The sequence below is a fragment of the Sciurus carolinensis genome, chromosome 2, assembly GCF_902686445.1.
Source record: "Sciurus carolinensis chromosome 2, mSciCar1.2, whole genome shotgun sequence".
In the NCBI taxonomy this organism is placed as follows: Eukaryota; Metazoa; Chordata; class Mammalia; order Rodentia; family Sciuridae; genus Sciurus; species Sciurus carolinensis.
In genome coordinates, this window is record NC_062214.1 from 22,388,783 (window position 1) to 22,415,758 (window position 26,976).

The 26,976-nt window shown below is 39.4% G+C and overlaps 1 protein-coding gene across 2 annotated transcripts in view; it reads left to right on the forward strand.

The window, feature by feature from the left end:
• LOC124977695 (ubiquinol-cytochrome-c reductase complex assembly factor 1) overlaps positions 1-26,976 on the forward strand; it is a 100,856-nt gene that overhangs the window by 44,990 nt on the left and 28,890 nt on the right. For both annotated transcript variants that reach the window (XM_047541435.1, XM_047541436.1), the window contains exon 7: positions 6,649-6,757. In XM_047541435.1, the coding sequence (XP_047397391.1) occupies positions 6,649-6,757 (109 nt within the window). The remainder of the gene's footprint in view (positions 1-6,648; positions 6,758-26,976) is intronic.

Genomic DNA, 26,976 nt, shown 5'->3' on the forward strand with positions numbered 1-26,976 from the left:
CACACTCATACACACATTAAAAAAAACAAAACTGGTACTCTCAATTGTTGGCTAGCTTACTAATGACTTAAATGTTATTGTTGTATGGTCAGGGTGTGGCAAGTGTTGACTTCATTTTGCAGTTGGAACTAGGATCCTGGAATCTTTGTTGGGTTAACCATTTTGAATTTGCTTTATTCATTTTCCTTTCACCTTCCAACATGCCTTAATCTTCCCTGGATGGTCAGGCTGCCCTAGTAACTTCTGGTGTTTCGTTTTGTTTCCTCTTTTTTTGGCAGTAATGGGCTGGACCCAGGGCCTCATGCATGCTAGGCAAGTGCTCTACCGTTGTACTCAGCCAAGCCCCATTCTCTCTCTCTTTAATTAAATTAATTAATTAATTTTTTGCCATATGGGGATTGAACCCAGGGGCACTCTACTGCTGAGCTATATCCCCAGCCCCAGTCCTGGTAACTTGTAACTGTATTTTGCCATACTGTTGTTCTTGAGTTGCAGTGGGTAGGTTTACTCTATCCTATTGCACTTTAATTGCTGTGCCATTTTTGTGTGTATGTATCTATTTCAAATAAAATTTTAATTTACCACTTTCCTGTTAGACAGTCAGCAGTTACTTTTTGTTTTGTTTTGTTTTGAAACAAGTTCTCATGTATTACCCAGGCTGGTCTCCAACTCTTGGGCTCCAGTGATCCTCCCACTGCAACCTCCTGAGTAGTTGGGACTCCAAGTGTGCACCCTCATGCTGGCTGTATTTTGTTGTTATAGGTATGCTTGCCTCAAGTTAGCTAGTCTTTTCCCTTCTGATATGCTATTTCTAATGTGATACATATTTTGAAGCTTAAATTACTGCCCTTGTGAAGATTAAAGGAAAAATACAGTAAAGGGATTCTGGCAGGTTTGTTCTAGTTGTTAAAGGAGGCAAACAATCAAAACCTAGTATGATTGTGGGATCAGATTGTGTAGATTCAGATCATAGCTTTGACATATGAACAGGCTACTAGGACTTGGTTTTATCAGCTGTGAAATGGAGACTGTAGGAAATACCAGCCTCATAGAGTTGTAAAGATTAAATGAAACATGTCCAAAGCCCTTAGCCAGGTGTCTGGCACACAGATGCATTAGCTGTTAATTATAGCTCTTGTTACTTTTTTTTTCTTTCTTAGTCATTTTTAGAATAGGAAAAATTGCCAGATGAACTGAATTTAGCCTAGATCAGATGTTACCCTAAAATTGTTAATAAATTAGTAAGAGTCTGTTATCTCTGGTGTTCATAAAAAACTCCATTGGGACAACTATGGTATCTGTGAATGAAACAGAGTTGTAATTGAGTTTTCTTCACTTCCATCTTACATGGTAGCTTATAAAGTGTTTCTCAATGCAAGGATAGTGTGTATAGAATGTTACCATTGTGAGAAAAGGGAAAGAAAAGAAACTACCATTTATGTAAAAGGAATACACATTCACCCAGGAAGGATTCTTAAGAAACTAGTTACTGTGATTGGCTGGGGGAGGAAAGTAGCAAGAAGACTTTGTTTTTATTACCTTGTGCACATATTACCTGTTCACAACAGTTGCTAACAGAGAAAGGAGTAGACTGAATGTGATAAACTTCAAGGTCAAGGGTCTAGGAATTGGCCTTCAACCTCTTGTCTGGACTTCCCAGGAGGCTGGCTGTCCAGATGTGGGCCCAGCCTTCAGCTCTGCTTTTCCCTTGAACAGGATAAACACAAATGTTCTTCACAATAGGACTATTTTTCTGTCCTTCACTAGCTAAAGAAAGTGATTCACAAACTTAGGGCAAAAATTAATTAAGCTTTTAAATAACTGAATATTATGTTGGCAATTGGACATCCCTGAGGATTGGAATCTTATTTTCCTAGAATTCATGGGAATCATCAGTACTCTTGTTGCTGTTAGGAGAAATGATTACTGATTTAAATTTTTTTTTTTTTTTTTTTTAGTTATGATGACCACAATACCTTTATTTTATTTATTTATATTTTGTGGTGCTGAGGATTGAACCTAGTGCCTCACACATGCTAGGCAAGCACTCTTAACACTGAGCTACAGTCCCAGCCCCTCCTGGTTTGGTTTTAAAACTTAAACTCTGTAGTGATGAAATTTGCTATAGAGCTTTATATTTGAAAGTGTTTTGTATCAATGAAGTATCCATTGAACTAATTGGTGCATTGTTTTATTCAAAACAATTCAATTCAAATTTTCCCTCCTTGCATTTACAGTCTTCAATTCATATTTTCTAAACTGTTAGGTGCAGTTTTTAACTAACTTTGCTGATTACATATTTCTCAGAAGGCAGTGCTGTCTTTAGTGTGTCTTTTTGGATCAGATAATTCTGATTACCATTGTTCTTTTAAAGCAAGTATTCACCAAAGTTGTCATTTTCTAGCCCTAGTGACATTAATATTTAATTGCAGGGCTGAGGCTAGGAAAAAAGGGCTAACTTCTAATTTGCTCTCATCTGTTCTGAATACCAAGATGCTAATTTTACTACATCTCTTATTCCAGTGGCTCACTGTGATCTCCTTAAATAGGAGAATCCAGACTTCTTCTTAGTATGACATTTCAAAGCCCTTCATGACTTTTCTAGATCCACTTTCCTGTTTCCTATACCCTGCCCACCCCCACACATCTAGGTATTCATTTTTCCCTTAACATGTGTTGACCTCTTCCCTTAACATTAAAAGCCCTGCCTTTGCTTTTAATATTCTATCTGTTGGAAAGTCCCCCCCCCCCCCCCGTGTTGGGGGTTGAACCCAGGGTCTTGCAAATGCTAGGCAAATGCTCTAACTCTCAGCTACATCTCCAGTCCTGGAAAGTCCCTTTTTCTTTTGTCTCTACTTATCCAACTTCAGCTTATTCTTCTAAGTGCCAGGTATTATGTTTCCTTTTCCATGAAGTTTTCTCTGGTCCCTGTCAAAAGTAATCCTCTCAAACTCCATTGCACTTTCTCTTGGAATACTTATCACATTGTCTTTTAGGGCTGTTTGCATGTGGCATATGTTACTTCCCCAAGGAGGCAAACTGCTCCTTGAAAGTTGGGTTCTAGTTTTACCCATCACTGTAATACCTACACACCAGTCATATACCTCCATGCAGTAGGTGCTCAATTTATGTTCATCGGATGAATTGTCAGTCACCTTGAGAGTGTCTTCATTTTGTGTTATCTTTTCAACCATTTGAGCAACTGTTATCTATAAGACCTATAGAATGAGCTGTGCTATGAAACCCAAAACCCCTCACCCCATGTTGATACAGTTAGAAAGTTTATGGTCTGAGAAAATCCATGCCTTTTAAACCTCAGAGGGCAGGTGTATTAACAAACTACAGAATTTTCAAATAAATGAAGAATTCCATTACCTCATTATTGCTGTTGATGAATTGGCCTCTGACGACAGTTAAGCATCAAAACACACAGTGTCTTTTCAGGTGAGAGGCAGACTTGAGTGATTTGATTAACTTTTAGAAAAGTCTTGTGAGAAAGAACTGTTGAACTTTTCCCCAGTTTGTTTCTACCTTGGAATATGTCCTGTGTCATATGAAGTAGACCAATCTTTTTCCATAACTTGTTTTATTATTGTCTCAAAGTGTTATTTCTTAGACACTAATTGGGTTCAAGTTTAGAAATTTAGAGGTTACAAATAAAGAATTCTAACATTGAATCACATTAGAGATCAGGTAGTCAGCCTTCTTTGAACTGCATTCCCAACAAATTTTTTCAGTAAGGGGCAAATACTCTACTTTTTGAGGTCAGTCGTTGATTCCATCATTCAAGTCCTTTTTTGGGGTGGGTACTGGGGATTGAACCCAGGGGCACTTAACTGTTGAGCCACATCCCCAGCCCTTATTATTTTTTATTTTGAGACAGTGTCTCACTAAGTTGCTGAAGGTCCTATTAAGTTGCTGAGGCTGCCCTTGAACTTAGAAACCTCCTATCTCACCCTCCCAAATCGTTGGGATTATAGGCATGCACCAAAATGCCCAGCTAGCTTTCAAATCTTATTGTTCACTGTTGAGTAAATCTTTCTCCCTTTATGACCTACCCTTGGTTTTGGGGGTGTTTCTTTTGGGGGGGTATTAATGAGGATTGAACTCAGGGGTACTCAACCACTGAGCCACATCCCCAACCCTGTTTTGTATTTTATTTAGAGACAGGGTCTCACTGAATTGCTTAGCATCTCATTGTTGCTGAGGCTGGCTTTGAACTTGTGATCCTCCTGACTCAGACTCCTGAGCCGCTGGGATTACAGGTGTGTACTTCTACACCTGGCTCCACCCCTTGTTTTTTTTTTTTTTTTGTTTGTTTTTTTTTGGGTACTGGGGATCAAACCCAGGGCCTTGTGCTTGCAAGGCAAGCACTCTACCGACTGAGCTATCTCCCCAGCCCCCACCCCTTGGTTTTAATTCAGACTCTTGGATGAATAGTCAAATCACTTCCTTATAATGTTTAAGGCCCCTTTCCTATTTTCTCCAACTTAGATGCCTTTTTATTTTTATCCCTTCCTCTTCTCTCTAAATTTTATTTTTAATTCACACATAATTGTACATATTTATGGGGTATAATGTCATATTTTGATACTTGTTACATTGTGTAGTAATCAAGTCAGTAATTAGCATATCCATCACCTCATATACCATTTCTTCAGGGTGAGAACATTCAAAATCTCTCTTCTAGCTGTTTGGAATATGTCATACATTATTGTCTTACTGTGCAATGGAATACCAGAACTTATTCTTCCCATCTAATTGTATCCTTTTGTCTCTTAAAATATAATGTTCAAAACTGTAGTCAGTAGATTCTACTATTCCAAGTAGATTCTGATCTGTGCTGAGTAGAACCAAAGTCTCAATTTGCACATTAAACATATAATTCCACTGCTATATCTAAAATCACTTTAATTTGGGAGGCAACATCATTATCCTCTTGACTCCTATTGAGCATGGTCAACTTAACCTTTTCAACGTTTTCATACATAGGTAATTGTATCTCATCTATCTTTGTACCTCTGTACTTGTTCTTTAGACTCAAGCACAGGACTAAACTTAAGTCCTCTTGTTAGATTCAGCCACTGACATAGCCTTGTTGAAATATTTTTGGCTCATGCTTGTCATCTGGCATATTTGTTTTTCTGTCCAGCTTCTTGTCATTTGGCGATTTGATAGGTATGTTTTCTTTCTCCATCTTGGTCATGAACTGAGATGTTGAGGCATGCCACGCTGGAATCATTCCATTGTACCATGCTGTTGCTAGTAGATTTTAATGGGCAGGATTAATTGCATTTGGAGAGAGAATTGTTAGTTTAGACTAAGCATTCCATAAGTACAGCAGGAATTGTCTTTTAGGTGACTGGTCTTTTGTAGCTACTTAATAATTAATGATAGTAGAAATCAGTATGGTTTAAGAACCAATTTGAGAAGTTGGTGATCTTGCATTTATTCTTGTATAATTAAATATAATATTTATTTGTTAATAAATTATAACTTTTATATTTATATATGAGGTCCTATGCAGAGAACCATCTACTTAGGCTATGTGGAATAGGGAAAGGGCCCTAAACTTGGCCTTCTTTTTATTCATTTATTTATTCAGCACATATCTGTTGACTGTCTTCTGCACTTAAGTCCTAGAGATACAATGTTGAAAAAACCCAGGCTTAATCTTTGTCTTCAGTATAACTTACATCTACTGGGTGAAACAATTTAATATTTAAAAAAAATATAATTATAATACTTTCTGTGATCTATGTTCTAGACAAGTGTTATTCAACAGAAATACAGTGCAAGGTATACCTGTAATTTAAAATTTTGTAGTAGCTACATTTCTTTTTGGTACCAGGGAGTGAACCCACGGATGCTTAACTACTGAGCCACATCCCCAGCCCTTTTTTATATTTTATTAGAAACAGGGTCTCTCTGAGTTGTTTAAGGCCTCACTAAGTTGCTAAGGCTGGGTTTGAACTCAAAATCCTCCTGCCTCAGCTTCCCAAGTTATTGGGGTTACAGGTGTACCACTGTGCCCTGTTGCATTTTTAAAAGCAAAGAGCAAAAAGTGAAATTAATTTAATAATAGATTTTATTTAACTCATCTGAAATATTATTTCAACATGAAAACAAAAAAAATCAGTTATTTTATATTCTTTTTCTTGAACTAAATCTTCAAAGTCTTTGGACTAGTCACATTTAAAGTGCCCTATAGTCACAGATTTCTAGTGGCTACTATAGGGCAGCATAGTTCTCTACTCAGTAAATAGATGATTTTTGTGGTGTCAGGCAAATTACTTTTCTTCTTTAGGACTATATTTCCATCAGTAAAATGGAGGGTTTAAATTTGTTTACCTTCTCACAACTAAATGTGGTCTCTTCCATGTGTGAGGGAGCCTTCTGAGATGCTCTAAATAATTCGTATCCATCTGGGTAATGCTTTCATGGGTAATAGTCTGTAAAAATTCATCAAGCTGTACACTTAAGGTTGATACACTTTATAATATCTGCATTGTACCTGAATAAACATTTCTACAAAAGCTCACTTCCAGTTCCTTGATTCAGTGCCCTTTGCTAAAATCACTCTGATGAAAATGTAAGGTGTGAACAATGCCAAACAGCCAGTGACTCTCTGTGTCTTCTTCCCACCAGGATGTGTCTAGTCCGAATGAAGCAGGAAGGTCGGAGTGGGAAATATATGTGTCGTATCATAGTTCATTTTATGTGGGAAGATGTTGAGCAGCGTGGCAGAGTCATGGGGGTAAGTGCTTGCTATCAGATCTGGACATGGACAACTCTGGTGAGGGATTGCCTGACTGGAGTGTGGGATTTGATCTCTTTTAGAATGGCCTTCCTTTTGGATTTCTGTGAAATAGTGCCTGATATCAAGAGGCAGTTCAGTTGGAGTTACTTTTTCTACCTCTGTTGAGACTGACACACTACAGATACTTTATGTGTTTGTACACATTATTGTGATTTGTCAGTGTGAGGACATCCTGGATATGGAGAGGGGTTACACAACCCAAATCATGGTGATAGAAGGGATGGGATTGGTGGAAGAAGAGAATCAAATGCTAATCCAGTTTAAAGACACTTTGCTTTTGACACTAATGTAATATTTGAGCCAGTTCTGATATAAAGATCATGGTACAAATATTTCAGTTCCTGCACTGTCCTCAGGAATTAAAAAAGCAAGCTCCTTGATCACTAGCAACATAGAAAACTTGAGCAGACTATCCATTGAAAACATATATCAGTACATTTAATAATTAGCCTCAGAGTGGCGTTGTGGCTCAGTAGTGAAGTGCTTGCCTAGTACGTGTGAGGCACTGGGTTCAATTCTTAGGACTGCATATGAATAAATAAAGGTCCATTGACAACTAAAAAATATTTTTTAAAAATTAGCCTCAGAAAGAAGAGTATATGGTATGCATGTCACCAGGAATGTGATGACAATAGAAAAATGAAACCAAAACATTGGAGTACTGTTAGTTATATAAATAGTAATTTTGTATATTTTTTTATCTCCATACTTGATCTAACCACAAGACTGAGAAGCAGTTATTATACTTTGTCTCTAGACCATGTTTTAATAGCTCATAGTTCCTTGTTATTTCTATTTTGTTATCTTCCAGCTTGGGAGAACCATATGACTGAGTCACAAAATGGTTTAGTTTATTAGAAAAAGTCATATATGCTCATAGAATAAAAACAAGCAGTAGAAAGTGCTTAATGTAAAAAACAAGTGTCTTTTTCTTAATTCAACTCCCCAAAAGTAACCATAGTTTAGAATTGTTATATATTCTTATAGTATTTTCTTATTCTTTTTTTTTTTTTTTTTTTTTTTGGGTGCTGGGGATCGAACCCAGGGCCTTGTGCTTACAAGGCAAGCACTCTACCGACTGAGCTATCTCTCCAGCCCCTTATAGTATTTTCTATACAAATACAAATATATATACATAAATGTATATTCTTTTAACATAACACAGATGGGCTTATACTATGTACTGTATTCTTTTTCACTAATATATATTATTGAGTATATATTGAATATATATTAGATATGTTTTTACTTTACACTTATTTTTTAAATTCAGAATGTTTTAACTAAGGCTAAAATTTCTTTAATCATCAATCTCATTCCTGGCCATTTATCTCCTTCCATGAAGTTACCACCATTTCCATTTTGGCTTGTATCTTTTAAGACTCTTTCCTGTGCTATCTATAGAAAATTTGTAGTGTGTGGGTGTGTTTTTTTATGTACTTATATGCAACTTTCTTTCCTAGCTGCATGTTTTACTTTTATTTATTGTAACTATTTTTACACACTCCTGTGCTATTGTCTGTTGGCATTTTGTGCTTATTCTGTGTGTAAAGTTGTAGTCTTTGAAACTACATCATGGGTGGATGGTTGCCTCTTGGGAACCTGGGTTGAGGGTTTTTTCAGATTCTCACGTCCTTGAAGGAGCTGCATCTATAGGAAGTCTGGCAAACATGGGTTTCCCTAAGTATTTTCATTGATATTTATATGCCATTCCCTGGGACAACAGACATTGGCATTTTCTATTCATTCTTAGAAAATGCTAACACATATTAAAGTTTTAACTGCTATAATCATCATCATCATCATCATTTTGAAATCAGTTTCAGACTCTCTTTGTAATTGTCTTTGGTTCCATTTTCATTTTTCTCACTGTTGTGCCTGTCAGTTATCTTGGCTATTGAGTGAGATCAGCAGCCTTTAAGCTATTTATGGAGCTGACAGTTCCACATGCCCTCAAGTATTCAATATGTGGTCCCATGGCAGCAGACAGTGGACATGGGTAGTGTTGGCAGCCTCAAAGCACCCCACTTAATGATGACCAGTGATACCCCCTGGCCAGTCAAAGCCTTGGCTCACTGCCAGCCACTTGATCATGTAGTAGCTCTTCTATTAGTGAACTTGTTTTTCTTATCACTGTTGACTAAACTCTGCTGGAAGTTTGGCCACCGGAGCCATGTGGACCACAGTTGTCCCATCCTGCATAGCTTAGTAAGCCATAAATTGCTGACTCCTGGACCACAGGAATCTTTTCATTGTCCCCCACTTCCGTGGATTTCCTTCTGGACTTTCATATATTTCTTTATCACAGTATTCAACACTTTGAGCCCTCTCCTGTGTTACTTTTTTTTAATGTATTTTTTTTAGTTGTAGGTGGACACAATATCTTTATTTTTATGTGGTGCTGAGGATCAAACCCAGGGCCTCATGTGTTGTAGGCAAGTGCTCTAACACTGAGCCACAACCCCAACTTCTCCTGTGTTACTTTTTTGTAATGTCCCTTCTATTTAACTGTAGGCTTTATAAAAGCAGGAAGCTATCTTATTCAGTTTTTTGCTTATGCAGTACACATTGAATGAATATTTGTGAGAATGAATGAGTAAATTGAACTTCAGCCTCTGGAATTCTATTTTAAAGTTATCTTATCGTTCAGATAAACCATGCCTGATTTGTTAGTCTGTACTTCAGTGCAGTCCTATAGGAATTAGCATGCCCCCATTTTCTTCAACCATTTTTTTTTTCTATCTGGATTGTTCTAGATAGGTTGCTGCCCTGAAAGGAAGTGTTTTAGATCAGTGTTTCTCAGACTTTAATGTGCCTATAGTTCACCTGAGGCTCTTATTAAAATTAAAATACAGATTCTGATTCAGTGGATTTGGGGATGAAGTCAGAGAGGTGATTTTTGTTTTGTTTTTGTACTGGGAATTGAACCCAGGGGCACTCTACCACTGATCTATACCCCACATCCTTTTAAAAAAAATTTGAGGCAGAATCTTGCTAGGTCACTGAATCCTCCTGCCTCAGCCTCCTGTGAGTTGCTGATTATAGGCATGTACCACCACGCCTAACATTTCTTAAAAGCTTCTAAGTTGTGCCAATGTTGCTAGTGGTGCAGGATGGGAGAGGAGGCAGCAACACTCTGAAGAGCAAGGCTGTAGGTGACTCCCATAGTACAGGTTCTTAAACTGCCTTCATGAAGAGCAGTGCCTAAACTCTGATTTAGTTACAAAGACTATAAATAAAAAACAATGATTTTAAAATAAGAGAGATTTGGAAGAGTTGAGGAATTACTGTTATTGCTTTTCTATTATAATTGACTTGATCCCACCCTTTCCAACCTTGTGGCATAAACAGACATCCTTTATTTATTATTATTATTTTTTTAAACAGACACCCTTTATGTAGGCAAGACAATTGTACATTAACCACGTCTGAGTTGTGTGTGAGTAGAGGGAATGTCAGTATTCTGTGAGTATATGACCTGAAGAAATGGGACACGTGACTGTGGAAAAGTAGTAGGTAACATGGAGCCAGTCTGGCCTGGTACTCGCCTTGACTGGTAAATCTTTCCTTTTCGTATCTTCTGTGCCTCAGTTTCTTTATTAAAAAAAAAAAAAAAAAAAAGGCAGCAAGTGGTGATGGGTCTAACTACATGATTTCCAAGTTTCTTTTCAGTTTTGAAGGCCTGTGATTTGAAGGTGGTGATTTGCAAATCTATCTCTGTTATTTGGCATCTCAGTTATACCTCTGTAAGAAAACTGATATAACAAGTAAAATTTATGAAGCAGATCAACCTAGTGGTGATTTTTCTTATGTGAAAGAATTCTTACAGGCCATTACTTTGAGTGGATTGGTGTGGGTAAGATCAAGAACCATGAGAACCAGTGGTGAACTGATGAACCAGAAATTTGAATCAAGAACTCCTTTGACATTAGAGTTCTAGTTTCATATAGGTGGGAAAACTTTCATTTTACCAAAGTTTGCTTTTTATCAGTTTTTTAGGAGCCCAACTGTTGCAAAAATGGGGCAGACTCATATATCATCAGTGAAATTGGTATAAAAAGCAAGTGTTAAATTTGAGGTTTCCAAAATCACATCAATAATTTAAAGTGTTCTGTCTTTAAAAAAAAACATTATTTGGGATTTAAACATATAAATTAGCTGTGGAAATAAAGTTCATTATACCTCCTCATCTGGTCTTGTTTTATTTCATTAACTGGTTCTTAAAAACCTTTGTGAGCTGAGTTGCAGCTGAAGAGGTTGGAGACCATTTTTCCTTGGGCTCTTGCCGCACTCTTGAGTGTTGGTAAGAGTAAGAACTAAGACTTGACACAGCTGTAAAAACAGACAGCGCCTTTGGCCTCAGCACTTTCTCCTGGTGCAGGCAGATTTCAGATGTAAATTTCACTCTCTGCTTCTCCTACTAATGAAGTAAGTTTCTTTTGCTGGGTTTGCAGCCAGGTGTGTCCAGTCTTGTGGCTAACCGGGGTGCTTTACTTAATTTTTCCATTTGTGACATTTCAACCAAACTTAAATAACAAACATAAAAATTAGCTCAAGGCAGTGGCTCAAAGTGTTAATGGTAACCTTAGGCTGGCTAAATGACTTCCTCTCAGTTTTGCTCTGCCAGACATCTCCACCTTGTGGCTTACAATGAGCAGGTTTAAGCTTTCCAAGCCATGGAGGCAGAGGTGGGAAGGCGTGGGAGTGAGCTGTAGTTAAGAAATTACAATTTATCCTATCAGTGGTCCCTGGCATGCCCGTTGCCTCAGCAAGAGTTCAGATGATTTCTTGATAGCAGCATGACAGAATAAGGATGAGCTCCTTTCATCTCCTGGTCTCCTCTCACCATAGCAGAGCTGCTTGATGGAATAGTGCAGAAGGAAAAGGTGCTGGAGCTGTGAACTAAACTGAACTCCTTTGTTAACTTCTGCTTAGCTTTTCAGAACCAGTGTTTTACATTGCAAGGTTCTCCATGATCACACTCCAGACTATCTCTGCAAACTCGTTTCCTCTCTAGTTCTTGAACCTTCAATATGTGAAACTTTCTAGCACATCTGCCAGGCACTTAGTAAGCACTCAGTGACCATCACATTCCATCCTTGCTTCACATACTCTTCCCTCCAGCCAGGCTGAATGTCTTGCTGTTCCTGTCTTGTGTCTGTTCATTTGGTGCATACACCTAGACTGCCCCAACACTCCAGCCCCAATGCCTTCACCAAACTGGAAACCAGTCCGTTTCCCTTAGCTGCAAGCACTGTAATAATTTTCATGTGCCTTTCTTCAGGCACTTACTCTTATTTTGTATCATGATCATTTATTTATGTTGACAGTCTTCCAGGTAATTCCTGGGGACAAAATCACATGTATTCCTCTTTGTATTCTCCAAAATACCTGTAATTGCCTCTTGACTGGGCTGAATAGGTGCCCAGTAAATATCTAAAGAATGAAAGAAGACAGCTTTGGAGGCCCAGAATAAGTATTTTAAAAAGTGGGACAGGGAGATATCCTTTTTATTCTGAGGATATTTGTTTACCATGTTAGTCTTAAATATTGGAAGAAAAAGAAATGAGAAACCATTTCCTTTACTGGCAATTTTATTGTTCTTCCCCCCAGGTTTTCCCATTTTCTGATGGAATTATTTGATTGATTCTTTTTTTTTATTGTAAACAAATGGGATACATGTTGTCTCTCCGTTTGTACATGGAGTAAAGGCATACCATTTGTGTAATCATAAATTTACATAGGGTAATGTTGTTTGATTCATTCTGTTATTTTTTCCCTTCCCCCCCTACCCTTCCCACCCCTCTTTTCCCTCTATACAGTCCTTCTCCATTCTTGCCCGACTCCCTAACCCTAACACTAACCCTAACCCTAACACTAACCCCTCCCACCCCCCATTATGTGTCATCATCTGCTTATCAGTGAGATCATTTGTCCTTTGGTTTTTTGAGATTGGCTTATCTCACTTAGCATGATATTCTCCAATTTCATCCATTTGCCTGCAAATGCCATAATTTTATCATTCTTTATGGCTGAGTAATATTCCATTGAGTGTGTGTGTGTGTGTGTGTGTGTGTGTGTGTGTGTGTGCGTGCGTGTGTGTGTGTATCACAGTTTCTTTATTCATTCATCAATTGAAGGACATCTAGGTTGGTTCCACAATCTGCTATTGTGAATTGAGCAGCTATGAATATTGATGTGGCTTTATCTCTGTAGTATGCTGATTTTAAGTCCTTTGGGTATAGGCCAAGGACTGGGACAGCTGGTGATTCTTAAAAACAAAAACAAAACAGCGTAGTTGGGTGTAGTGGAGAATGCCTGTAATCCTAGCTACTCTGCAGACTGAGACAGGAGAATTGCAAATTTGATTGAGGCCAGCCTAGGCAACCTAGGTAGACCTCCTCTTAAAAGATAAAAAGGATCCCAGGGGCTCAAGAGGCTAAGGCAGGAGGATTGCAAGTTCAAAGCCAGTCTCAGCAACTTAATGAGGCCCTAAGCAACTTGCTCAGACCCTGTTTCTAAATAAAGTACAAAAAAGGGCTGGGGGTGCTAGGGTTGTGGCTCAGTGGTAGAGCTCTTGCCTAGCATGTGTGAGGCACTGGGTTCAATTCTCAGCACTGCATATAAATAAATGAATAAAAATAAAGGTCTATCAACATCTAAAAAAAATATTTTTAAAAAAGGGCTGGGGATATTGCTCAGTGGTTAAGCACCCCTGGATTCAATCCCTAGTACCGATAAATAAATAAATAAATAGGGATTGGGGATGTAGCTCAGTGGTGGAATGCTCTGGGTTCAGTCTTTAATACTGAGGGAAAAAGTTTATTCATAGCATGTATTTCTTAACTAGGAGGCTTTAAATAATAACAAAGTCTTTAGTTTTTATGAAAATTTCCTTCAAAGTCTCCAAAATACCCTCCATCTCCTCCCCCGTAAAAATCTTCAGTTTTGGAGGTGTAGTCCAGTGGTAGAGCACTTGCTTGGCCTGCAGGAGGCCCAGGGTTTGATCCTCAGCAATACACATATATAACACTCACACACACACAAAGTTCTTCAATAAAACTTTTACCAAGAGGTAAAAATGTTGCTGTGTTTTGTCTCTCTAGGTCAGAATCGAAACTCAATGTCAAAGATATTTTTGCTGTGTTAGGGATTGAATCAGAGTCGTGCTCACAATATGTAAAAAGGTATTGGTTTTAAAGATAAGGACTGTGATAAAGGTGTAGTTTTGGGGTCCATACTGTGAACTGTGTGAGTGTAAATAAAGAACAATCCTTTGGGCTCAAAGCCATGAAAATAAGAATATGTGTTTGTTCTCAGATATCAATAGTTCTTTTGAAAGTTTTAAATGGCCTAAACAGTTGGAGTGGATACTCAGGAGAGAAGGCTAAATTCTTAGAAGGCAACGTAATTCCATTTTGGAATTGACTCATGAATTTAAACTGAGTCCAACTGAAGATGTACCTCTAGTGGATGCATTCCTTTCTCTACACAAGTGTCCTACCCCCAGGCCTTAAGATGTGACAAGAGAGCAGAGTAGATGTTTGGGCAGTTTCCTGACTGACCAGGTGCCTGTGTGCATGCAGCTGGGTTGCCAGTCTGATGACTCACTTGCCTGTCCTTCTGAGTAGCTCACTGGACTCACTCCTTTAGGGAGGTGTCCCTGAAAGAGAAGTGATAAGCCTTTTTGTATTTGAAATGAATCAAAGCATGAAATTCCCTATGCTCTTGATCATTTTTCTCATGACCCATTTTTACCTTCAATTGTAATGATTTCCTGAAGTCTGCTTTGTCCTTTTATTCCTACAGTACCTGAAATGGAGCTTTGTACATACTAAGTATTCAGTAGATGTTTCTCAACTGAATGAGTAAATGAGTGAATTTAGCTCTCTTTTCTTGAATTCATGTTTTTCCTCATAGAATTTCTGTAGGAGAAAGACAGTGACCTAATTCCATTTTTCAAAACCCTGGCTGCCTTGGGGCACACACACTGTCCTGCCTTTCTATAATGTTCCCAGTTCAGCTTATTCTTTCAGAACAGATTATCTCTCTTTCCTCACTTGCCTTCCGTCTCTATGGGAGTCTAGATTTGTTTTGACATCTTTTGTTCCATAATTGTAACACCATTTAGAGCTGAATACATGGGAGGGGGGGCCCACAACTGAAACCATTTTCCAGTTTACCTTTCAGGGGTCACTAATGCTTCTCTCAGATTTCACTCAGGCAGGGGACAAATAGCTCCATGAAACTGTTCTTCCTGTCTCACTTCTGATGTCACCATCAATCTAGTCCCCAAGTTGTAATGCTTAAAGCCATTCTCAACTCCTCCTCATCCTCTGCATCCTCTTGACCTTGCAGTTCTCTGCTGAAAATATCTCCAGGTTTTATCCTCTCCTCTGTTCCATTGCTACACTTCAGTCTCTTCTCTCCTTTATTACAAGTAGCTTCTAAATGAATTCCTGGCCATTCCTCACTCTAGGGAACCCTCCTACCATATAACTGCTAGGGGTTTTCTTTCTAAGTCCCACAACCAATCATGTCCCTCTCATTTTGGAAATATCTGAGGACTCTCACCACTTATAAGACAAAACTAAAGCTTCTTGGCAGTATATATAATCTTTTGGAGATATATGAGAATGTGCTTTTTCTTAGAAGGTACACACTGTAGTATTTTGGGGTAGAATGTTTTGATATCTGCAAGTTATCTTCAAATGGTTTAGCAAAACAAAACGAGTGTGTGGACATACAGAGATAAAGCAGCTGTCACAATATATTAACAATTATGAATCTAAAGATTAAACATGTTTTTGTTATGTTGCTCTTATGTCTTTTTAAAAAATTAGAACAAAAAGGAATAGTCATGCTCTGATTTCAGTCCACCTTTGTAGTCTAATCTCCAATGAACTGTCACCACCCAACCCCCAGAGAAAAATGTTTGCGTGCAGTGCACACACAAACACATGTTGCATTCATTTTAGAATTTTATTGATGCCATGATGGGCCACGTTGGTTTGTGCTTCTAGGCTTTTGTTTATACTATTTCCTCTGTCTAAAATGGTCTTATCCTGTCTCCTCTGCTCATGGTGCTTTTAGACACAGCTGAATAATGTCTCCTCCAGGACACTTCTCATCACTTGCCAATAATGATAGTATGTTTGCCACTCCTCCCTCTATATTGCTGTAACACTCTGTACATACTTCTGAGATTCAACTTACTCTGGTGTTCTGTAATTACTAGTTGTGTAGGTCACTTGCATTAGATGGGATAATGATCCTGAGATCCCTGGTGTTTTATGCAGCTTGAGTAATGTAATTACTACTTACTTACCTGTTGGATGAGCATAGGTACTTGGCTTCTGCTGTTAACATCCAACTAACACTATCTCCCAAATACTGACTTAATAAATAATAGTTTCTGATCACACCTGAATTCAATTTCTCTGACCCTCCTCTTCTCCACAAAAAGGTGGATTTTTCTCTTCTTATCCTGACTCATGGGTTCTTAGTTCTCTAGTTACACTTTTAATTTACTTTATAGGGTGAAAGAACCTTAGAATGTTAGGCTGGGAGCCTCAGAGATTCTCAGTGATTCTCAAGAGGTAAAAAGATTGCACAGGTGTGTACATTTTGCAAAATCTCGCCCAGAAGATGTCTGATACCTGTCTCTAGTTAGGGACCATAGATCTGAGCCCACTCCCATTTCTTTGGTGAGGAAATGGAGGCCCAGAGAAATTCAGTGGTTTGTCCTGGGTCATACAGCTAGAAAACAGCAGAATGAGGACTACACTAGGATAGGCCAGTTTCCAGTCCTTCATGATACTATCCCCCCAATTCCGCCTTCTCTCCTGTCTTATTACCACGGTCTTCTAGAGACTAAAAGGACAGCTCTTGAATCTAGAGACATTCCATTTCTTAGGTTCAATCCCAAACCTGAGACCTATTTTTTTTTAGAGTCTGTAATCCAATACAGTGAAGGTTTCCTACTCAACAGGACTAATAGAGATTAGAGGAGAAAAAGACAGATAATGCTAACAATGTTCTGAATTTGTTTCCTTTTCCAGTATATAGACTCTGAATGTCTCCACATCATATGAATTTGCCTTAGTTGATTTTACAATTGTTTTTCAGAGACTCCTTGGTTATGTTTTTTTAAGAGTAGAGGAATACTGAGACTGAACACCGGGAGTTGGAGGGGTTAGGCCAGAAGACTAACAAAGGCGGTATTATACTGTGCACTGCAAAGCCAATAAATGAATTCAGGAGACACCTAGATGTGTTTCTAGAAGAGGGAATGGGGGTGGGGTCTGGTGGAAAGGCAGAAAGGTGGGATTAAAATAAATTAAAATGGGGCCAGCTTATTGCATAAGGGGACAGCCTCTTCCTGTTCCACCATTACTTCAGATTTCTTGTTCTGCGTAGTTCAGAAGTTAAAACTAGTCTTTACCATGTACCTCATGATTACCCTCCCAGCAAAAGAACTTAGTTTTAAGGCTATTCCAGCATAGCATAGCAGTGTTTATTACTTGAGTGCTGTGTCTGTTGCATGTTCCTGAGTAATCTTAGACTTAAAATTGGAAAGGAACCCTGAAATAATCTATTTTGGAGATTCCTCTAATTGTGGTCCCCAAACCAGCAGCCTCAATATCACTTGGGAATTGTCAAGAATGCAGATTCTGGGGTTACATCCTGGATCTGCTGAATCCAAAACTTTGCGCATAGGATCTACTAATTTTTTTTTTTCTTTTAACAAATCTTCCAGTTTGAGAATCACTACTTGTCATCTGACCCTATCTTTTTGTTGTTCTTGTTGTTTTCCCCTGTGGTACTGGGGATTGAACCCAGGAGTAGTGCTCCACTCACCTACATCCCCAGTCCTTTTCATTTTTTATGTTTGAGACAAGGTCCTACTAAGTTGCTTAGGCTGGTCTCAAATTTGTTATCCTCTTGCTTCAGCCTTTCAAGTTGCTGGTACTACCAGCATGCATGCGCCACAATGCCCGATCCTATCCTTTAACTGATGGAAAAACTGGGAGAGCTAAGTATAAATTAGAAACCAACAGAAGAGAACTGGGGTCTCCTAACTGACTGTTCTTAGAACACTCTCTGCTTGGAGGAGCAGGGTATGAGCATGCACTAAGGCCACATGAAGATTGGGAATATCAGCTTAATGCTGAACAAAGTTCCCTGGTAGTAATACCTAACGTTTATTGAGTGCTTTCTCTTTGCCACACACTTTACAAGTACCATTTAAAATTTACCACATCTTACCTGTGAGATAGGTAGTATTTGAGATAGGTAGTACATCTATCTTCATTCAATAGGTGATAAAGCTAAGGCTCAGAAGGATTAGTATATTAGTTTCCTTTAGCACCTGTAACAGGTCACCACAAACTTGGCTTTAAACAAAAAGATTTATTCTCCCATAGTACTGGAGGCAAAAATCAGTTTCACTGGACTGCAGTCGAATATTGGCAGGTTTGTGCTCCTTGTGGAGGCTCTAGGGGAGAATCTGTTTTCTACCCTTTCCAGCTTGGTGGCTCCCAACATTCCTTGACTTGTGGCTACATCACTGCAATCTCTGCCTCTATATTTTTCTGTCTGGGTCAGCCTTTTTCTTGCAAGAATATATGTGATTGCATTTAGGGCCACCCAGATAATTCAGGCCAGTCTCTCCATATTGGTAGTCAAGTGTCATTTCTGTCTCCTGACTTCTATAATACGTGTCACATAGCGCTGAACCTGTTGATCCTTAAGCATCTCAGGTTGTCTGTCCCCCTCCAGTTTGATTGTTAATTCCTAGAGGGCAGAGATTCCATTTTTCCACTTAAAAAAAATTTGAGACTGGTGTGGTAGTGCTCGCCTGTAATCCCAGTGACTCAGGAGACTGAGGCAGGAGAATTGTAAGTTCAAGGCCAGCTTCAGCAACTTAGTGAGGCCCTAAGCAACTTTAGTGAAACCCTTTCTCAAAAAAAAGAAATAAATAAAAAGGGCTGAGGATGTGGCTCAGTGATAAAGCTCCTCTGGGTTCAACCCCTAGTACCAAAATAAAGTAATATTTGCCAGGTACAGGGCTGCATGCCATAATCTCAGTGACTCAGAAGACAGGCTAGAAGCTCATAAGTTTGAGGCCAGCCTGGGCAACTTATCAAGGCCCTGTCTCAAAAAATTAAAAAGGCTGCTGATGTAGCTCAGTGGTAGAGTGCCCTGTGTTGAATCCCTAGTACCTGCCCCCAAACAAAACAAAACAAAACCACACACCATACTATTCACCATTTTAGCAAATTCACAGTGTTATGCCGCCATCACCACTATCTAATTCTAGAACTTTTTTTTTTTTTCATTTGTGGTGCTGGGACTGGAACTCAGGGACTCCCACATACATTAAGCGCCCTACCACTAAGCTACACCCCCAGCCCATTCCAGAATATTTTTATCACCTCAGAAAAAAACCCCGTGTACATTAGCAGTCATTCCTCATCCCCTCTTTCCCCAACCCCTGGAAACCAGGATTTTACTTTGCCTCTCTATGAATTTTCCTATTCTGGGCATTTCATATAAATGGAATAATATAATAAGCAACCTTTTCATTTTGGCTTCTTTCAGTTAGTGTACTGTTTTCAAGGTTCATCCCTGTTGTAGCATATTTTAGTATTTCATTCCTTTTTATGGATAGTCTATTGTCTGGATGTATCACATTTTAAGTATTGGACACTGAGGTTTTTTTCTACTTTTTAGCTTTATGAATAATGCTATTATGAACATTGATATACAAGTTTTCATCTGAACATGTGTTCAGTTCTTTTGGGCATTGCTGGGTCCTATGGTGACTTATGTTAGCTCTTTTGAGGAACTCAGATATTGTATCTTTTGTCAAGTGATTTGGATTCCTAGCATGATATCTAAAGTTCATTTGCTTATAATGAAGTAATATTTTTATAATATGTAGTTGTAATCACATTTCTCATCCTGCCAGGAAATAAACATTCATACCCACCATTTTAGACTATAATAAGAAGGGACAGTGTGGTATAATGGAAGGAATTCTGGCCAGCCTGGCCACACTCTGGGTAAGCTTGAATAAGTCAGATCCCCTTCACCTCTCTGGGGAGGTGAGTTAGATGATTTCTACATGCTCTTCCAGACTTAACATTCTGCAACTCTGTGAAAGTCTGAAAAACTAGCCTTGTGTTAAATCCCAGAGCTTGTGTTCTGTTTTTTTAGCAGTTCATCATTCTCTGACTGATTTCTGTTCCCAGACACAAACAAGGTTTTATCCATCTAGCCATCCATTTTATTGTGGCCTGCTAGCTTCCAGGTATTATGCTAAGCACTAGAGATACAAGGATGGTTGAGATATTATCCCTGACTCCCAGGTCTAGTAGGAGAAGACAAATGTATAAACAGATAATTATAATATTAAGAAATTATAGTGATTTAAAATTGCTAAGAATGCCCAGAGGAGAATAACTCAGGGTAGATGACATTTGGGTTGGATCTTTCTGGAAAAGTGGGTATTTGCTTGACTAGAAGAACTTTCCAGATAGGACCAGTGTGGATAAAGCCACAGAGTGGTATGAGAGGGCAGAGAACTTTTGGATTCATTTAGTGACTTTTTCCCTTTTCCTGCAATGGTTAAAGCAAATTCTCTTTATCCAGATTAGCTCCATTTTGATAACTTTCTGCATGTCTGATATTTATAGACACATCAAGAGTCTGTAAAATAACATTTTTATAAAAGTATTGACCACATGTGGATCTTTTTCCCTGTTTTTTTGTTTTTGTTTTTGTTTGTGTTTTTGTTTTTGTTTCTGTTTTTGTTGTTGTTGTTGTTTGTTTTTGTGTTAGGGCACTTTGGTTCAGTTTCTGACTAACGAGGTTCATTGAGTTGTTGAGGAACCTTGGTCAAGATTTGGGTTTCGTTATAGCACAAGCTCACTTTGGGTTCTTGGAAATGCCTTCTTATCCCTCTAAGGGTTTTAGCTACATAAAAATATTAGGAATGTAAAATTTTACAATATGATCAGCACAGCCCAAACTAAATTTCTAAATTTGACTAGAAACATATATGGAAGGCTTTGTGTTTCAACACCCCTTCCCAGCCCCCAGCCTTCATGAGGGGTCATTGTACAGCTCTTTCCATGGTCACTGTTCTCTTCCCTTTTACTGGAGGGCAAAACTAGGGCAGAGAAATAATTTTTATTCACTTCTGAAAGGTTACAGTAATAAAGAAACTCTTGTTAACATCAGAGAACATTGCAGCCAAGAGTTTTCACAGTCTGGCATTGTTTATTTTACATGTAATTTGGAACCTTCTGCACTCTTAAAATATTGGCACAAAAATGTTTTAACTCTTGCAGTACTTTACTGTAGACAGCAGTGTTGTGGTATCAGAGGGGCAGCAGGACTCTGGAGAGCCATTTGCCCTATTCCTGTTGGAGAAATGGTAAAAGTATATGTGTGTGTGTGCGCACGCGTGCATGTGCATATGCATACACATTCACTCTTGGGTATGTGTTCCCCTCTGCATTGAGCATTAAGAACGTTATCTGCTGGGCGCAGTGGCACTCACCTGTAATTCTAGCAGCTCAGGAGGCAGAGATGGGAGGATCACAAGTTCAAAGACAGCCTCAGCAACTTAGTGAGTCCCTAAACAACTTAGTGAGACCCTGTCTCAAAATAAAATATTGTAAGGTCTGGGAATATGGTTCAGTGGTTAAGAGCCTCTGAGTTCAATCCCCAGTACCAGGAAAGAAAAAAGAACATTATCTGTCCTGATGAATTTACACGCTTCCTTTCATTAAACAATGAGAATGGTGTAACTGTCCTGCTTTCCTTTTTGCCATGACAGCCAGAAAGCACAGAGCTCCCCTTATTTAGATATTTTGATAGAATTATTCATTATCTCCTTTCTCTCACATGCACACTTTATTACTTAACTCTTTAATTTGACTTTTGTTTTGATTGAGATGCATTCTTTGTATGGTCCAAACTGTGTCAGGTATTTTGCAGACATCATCTCATTTAATCCCTATAGGTTACCTTGAGATAGAGTTGAATGTGTCCCTGTTTTACAGATTAGGAAGCCAAGGGACAGAAAAGTTAAAGCCCTTGCCTATGGCCACTGTAGGAAGTCGCAAGTCCAGATCTGATTGATTTCAAAACCCTTCTGAACATCGAATACACTTTTTGTTCTTTTTGCTTAAGCCAATTTAAATCTTTTTTTTAAAGAAATTTTTTTCACCTTACTTTTATTTATTTATTTTTATGTAGTGCTGAGGATCCAACTCAGTGCCTCATACATACTAGGCAAGCACTTTACCACTGAGCTAAGGCTCCCTCCTTTTTTTTAAGTAGGCATAATTTAAATGATAATGAGTGAGCAAGCTAATGAAGTAGCCTATCCATTGATAGGAGTGAGTCACTACATTAAATGAGATAATTAGTAGGTAGCTCCATCAAAGGGTTTTTGTTGTTTTCTTAGGTTGAAATTAAGATTTAAAAACAATTACCGAAGGATGCCATGAGTTAAATGCTAGACTAGAAATCCAGCTTCCCTAGTTCTAGGCTCAACTTTGCTCCCAGACTTTGGAGGACCTTCTCCTTCCCCATCTGTCTGAAATCCTGTGGGCTTAAAATAGAACTGTTTATTAACCTGGCCCTTGTTGAAACCCAGGCATTCCCCGGGGCTGGCCATGTTCTGTATAACCTGTCTGGCCTGGGGACTGTAGCCTGCTACCCCTTAGGCTTTCCTTCCTCTAAGTCTGGCACTTTCTCCCTTGGCCTCCACAATGGAATTGTGGCAAAACAGGCACAGAATACCACCACCAGGTGAGATCTGCAGAGCTGTCACCAAGGCATGCCCTTCTTCAGGGTTCTCCAGCAGAGGGCTCCTTCTCCTGCAGGAGTTGGGCTCTCAGCAAAGGATGCTGTGCTCTGTTTGCACACTGACCTCCATAATTGCTCCTATAGTCTGTAGATCTTTTGTTAAAGTCAGTCAGAGGATCCTGCATCTTTGGGTTCTGATCCATTTTCATTGTCCACTGAAGGAACAATAAGGGCTCAGGACTTCTCAGCTCTTTGTCCTAAGAGAGCTCTCTTCCCTTTTGGAAAGCACACCTGCTATTTGCTTCTTGACCTTCAGGAGCTGTCCCTGTTGAAGAATCCAGATTAGTAATGCATATACAATTCTGGGCCAAAGAAATGGGCCACAATCTAGTGAAGACCTTTGTGTGTTTCTGCTATTTACCTCTAAAGTAAGGAAGTTTGGTGCTAAAAAGTCCAGAAGCCAACTTCCAGTTTCCTAAGAAGTCACCTTCCATCACATGGACTTTGCAGCCAGACAGACCTGGGTTCTTATCCCACCTCTGCCACAATGTGACCTTGAGACCCTGGGTAAATCTCTTCACCTCACCTTATCTCTGTTCTTCCTCTGTGTGACTTAGCACAGTGCTCAGCATATATTAGGCACTGATAAATAGGTCCCAAAGCACAGTATGTGGACCTTTCCAAAAGCACCTCATATACACATAAAAGGTGTGTTGTATTCAACCCTTGTGTCCCATCGAACACTGGATTTCTGGAGGATGGTGACCATGTCTTTTGTCTTTTTATCCCCTGGTCAGCCTGACTGAATCTCCTGATCAGCCTAACGGCACTCAGTTGGTGTTGGCCTGATCCATTAGGATGACTTGGGCAGAGCAGGGTGGACATGAATGCTTTAGTTTTTCCATCTGTATGTGGGGAAATAGTAACCCCTTATTTTGGAGCCTTTGAGGACAATTTAAAACACTATGTGTGAAGTGTTTGGAGCCCTTTGAAAGGAGGGTACTAGGGAAATTAATGGTGTTTTTGCTGTTCTTGGGAAAGCCCTTTGTGGTTCCCAGTGAATAAATTATTTGGAGTGAGTTTTCTAACACCTCCTACTCTGCCCTGTTCACTGTGGCTTTTTTATTTTTTATTTTTTGAACTGTCTGCTGCTATGCTTCTTTGCTTATGACTTATGAAGATATATATTTTTGGTGTTGGACTTTTGACCCCTTTCTGCTCCCAGGAGAGACATTTCTATCAGAATAATAAAAGGTGTAAACTGTGTGTTGCTCTTTTTCTAGGCCTTGGGCAGTTTAGCTGCTGGGGTTAAGAATCAGCATGCTTTTGGTTGTGCGTGGTTACTAGGGGAGAAAAAGATGATTCCCTCTAAGCTCTCAGTGACCTTCTCAGCATCCCCCACTCCACTCCTTTTCAACCCTGCCCCATGTCCTTTTGCTAAGTTGTCTTTGATACTTTGACTACAGATATTTATGGCTATCCCCCTTCTCTTTCAAAGACAGAAGGTGTTTATGTCTACTGTACTTGAGGTCCCAAGGTGAGTCACTTGCCAAAGAAGAGCCTCCTTCTTTTGGAGGGTTTTTCTTGCTCCTTTCTTGTCCATTGGGCATGGTGGTGCAGAGCAGTGGTGCACATGGGGACTAGCTTCTTCCCTCACAGTCCCAGAGGCCCTACACCATCATGCAGAGCTCACTCATTGCCTGCTCTATGCATTTTATTGTCTGGGGATACAGAGGAGACCAAAATGTAATCTTGTCTTCCAGAACTTTATAGTAAAGCCTCCAGAAAATATCCCTTGTTCTGTTCCTGAGTGTCTCCTACCTTCGCATCAGTGCTTCCTGCCTTTTAGCAGCAGTAATCTCCTGCTCTGTCCCCACATTTATATACCCTACATGACACTGGGCAGTGCTGATCTTAGGGCCCTTGAATGGCAGGATTAGGGCAATAGTGTTAAATTACCACCTATCATTCTATGCATTTTATTGATTTATCGTGCTTCTTGTATTCCTTCCTCTCCTTTCTAGAACTGTCTCTTTATTGCTGTAGCCTCAACTCCTAGAACAGTGTTCAATTCATGGACAGCATGAAATATACATTTAATGAAGGTATTATGGAATATTTTCTTCTAGATTTAGTAGCAGCATTAATTCATATGACTCTCTCAAGGATTGTTTCATTTATTCATTTATTTATTCAAGGAACATTATTGTCCCTCACCATGTGCTAATCCCTAAATACTATTGATAGTGTATACCAGAAAGAAGTGATTTTACAGGACTTGCAATCTAGTTTATGCCAAGAGGAGAAATGAGTTGAATCTTTCCTAGGTTCAGATCCAACCTAAATAGATGGACAGGAAAGATATGAGTTCACCTACTGTTTTGATTTGCTTTTCCAGCAGGCTTCCTAGAGAAGCTGTCCCATCCCAGTTCTGAGTATGATAGGAGGAGAGGGCAGGAGAGTAGGCAAGGTCTGAGGGGAGAACAGAGACTTCCAACCCTGCCTCCAAGTGGGGGAGTGGGTTGGCTTCATTACTTCCTTTCTAAGGCAGTGTCACAGTGTGGTCGAGTGCTCATGCACAGAAGCCAGACTGGGCCTTGGATCCCACCCAACCCTGTGTCCTTAGGCAAGGTACCTAATCTTTGTGCCTCGGTTTCCTCTCCATTAAATAGGGCTGTCTTCCCTTTCACATTCTTCAACATTGTGAGGGTTAAAGGAGTTTCTACACATGTGACTCTTTCAGCACTCCCAGAGAGTTAAGTTCTTAGAACTGTTATTCATTTTGTTACTTAATGTTAAGCATTTTCCCTCATATGTTAATATAAAAAGAAAAAGGAAAGGCAATCTGGAATAGTTTTGAAGGGAAAAACTGAGGATCAGAGTGATTTGTCTTCTAGAGTCACAAGGTGAGGAAACTGCTCCTGAACTTAGATTCCAACCCATTTCTTAGGCCTGAGTTGGGACTTGAATACAGACCATCACAGAGGGCTCTCTAAAAGACATAGCATTTTAGCTGAGTTTTTTTTTTTTCCTTTCATTTGGATATAATACCCTTTAAGCAGCATTTTACTGAAAAAAGCACACAAAAAAAGAGAATCCTTAGGGATGGGACTATTCTCAGAGCTCATAAGGCCAAGCATCAGTTTCATTTTAGGGGATCTGAACCTAGTTCCTTGACTCACTCCAGGGCTCCTTTCCACTCAGGTAGGAATGATCTTATCACTTCTGCCATGATCCAGTTCAGTCATTCCTAGGATACTTCTACAGAACTCTTCAACTGAATGGTAAGTCTGTTTGAGCCTTAAAAGAATATTGCCCCTGCATTCAGGAGACTGAGGCAGGAGAATCATGGGAGTTCAAGGCAGTTCAGAAGAACATAGTGAAACTGTGTCTCAAACAAACAGTGTTGGACGAGGTATCAAAGATCTTGTTTCTGTGGACATGTTGACCATTTATTAGCTGAGTGATCTCTGGACAAGTCACTGACCCTTCAGTTTCCTCATCTTTATAGCAGGGAACCACTTCCTGCTCAGATTACCATGAGGTCAATGTTTTGGAAATTATATTCCTCTGAATGGTAAGCAATAAGGACACAGCAATGAAGATAAACATCCTGTGGCCTATGGTAAACAATGGAGATGTCTGCTTGCTATTTGGGCTTTAGACTTTCTTCTGACCTACTGTGCCAAATCACACAGTTAACTTGTGTGGCTGCCACTCTTCTCCCCATTGCTGGAAGAGGAGAAGGCAGGGCTGTGGGATGAAGGAGTTAGGAACCTCAGTATGTAAGGGACTAGATTTTGTCCAATATGGGTGACATGTATCTTTTAGGATTGCTGAGTAGAAAAGAATGTTGGGGCCAGTGATCTCATTGTTGCCCTTAAGTCCTCTAGATTGTTTAGGTCCTCAGCATCTATGACAAGTGATATAACCCCGGTTCTATTAGAAAAGAACTTACTCACTTATTGATCATCTGTTTTCATCTACTGGCTTACATGTCTGTGCATTTGAGGTGGCCAGGAGTGACGGGGAACAAGCATCCTGTAGTTTTCTACTGAACCCAGTCTGCTTACATTTAATAGAAAAATCATTAAAACAGCAAAGTTGTGCCTGCAGTTTTTCTGCACTCATAAATGCAGTCACAAGGCCCACAGTGCAATTAGGAGCCTACAAATGTCTCTGGAAACTTGAATTTGTCTGCATCTTCTCAGTGCCGGTAGTTAGACCTCATGGCTTCAGGTAGAATGCAGAGGACCCAGAGGAATGACATCTACTGACATATAGTGAACAAATTACTGGAGAGGATGTTTGGGCTCCTAGACTCTTGTGTG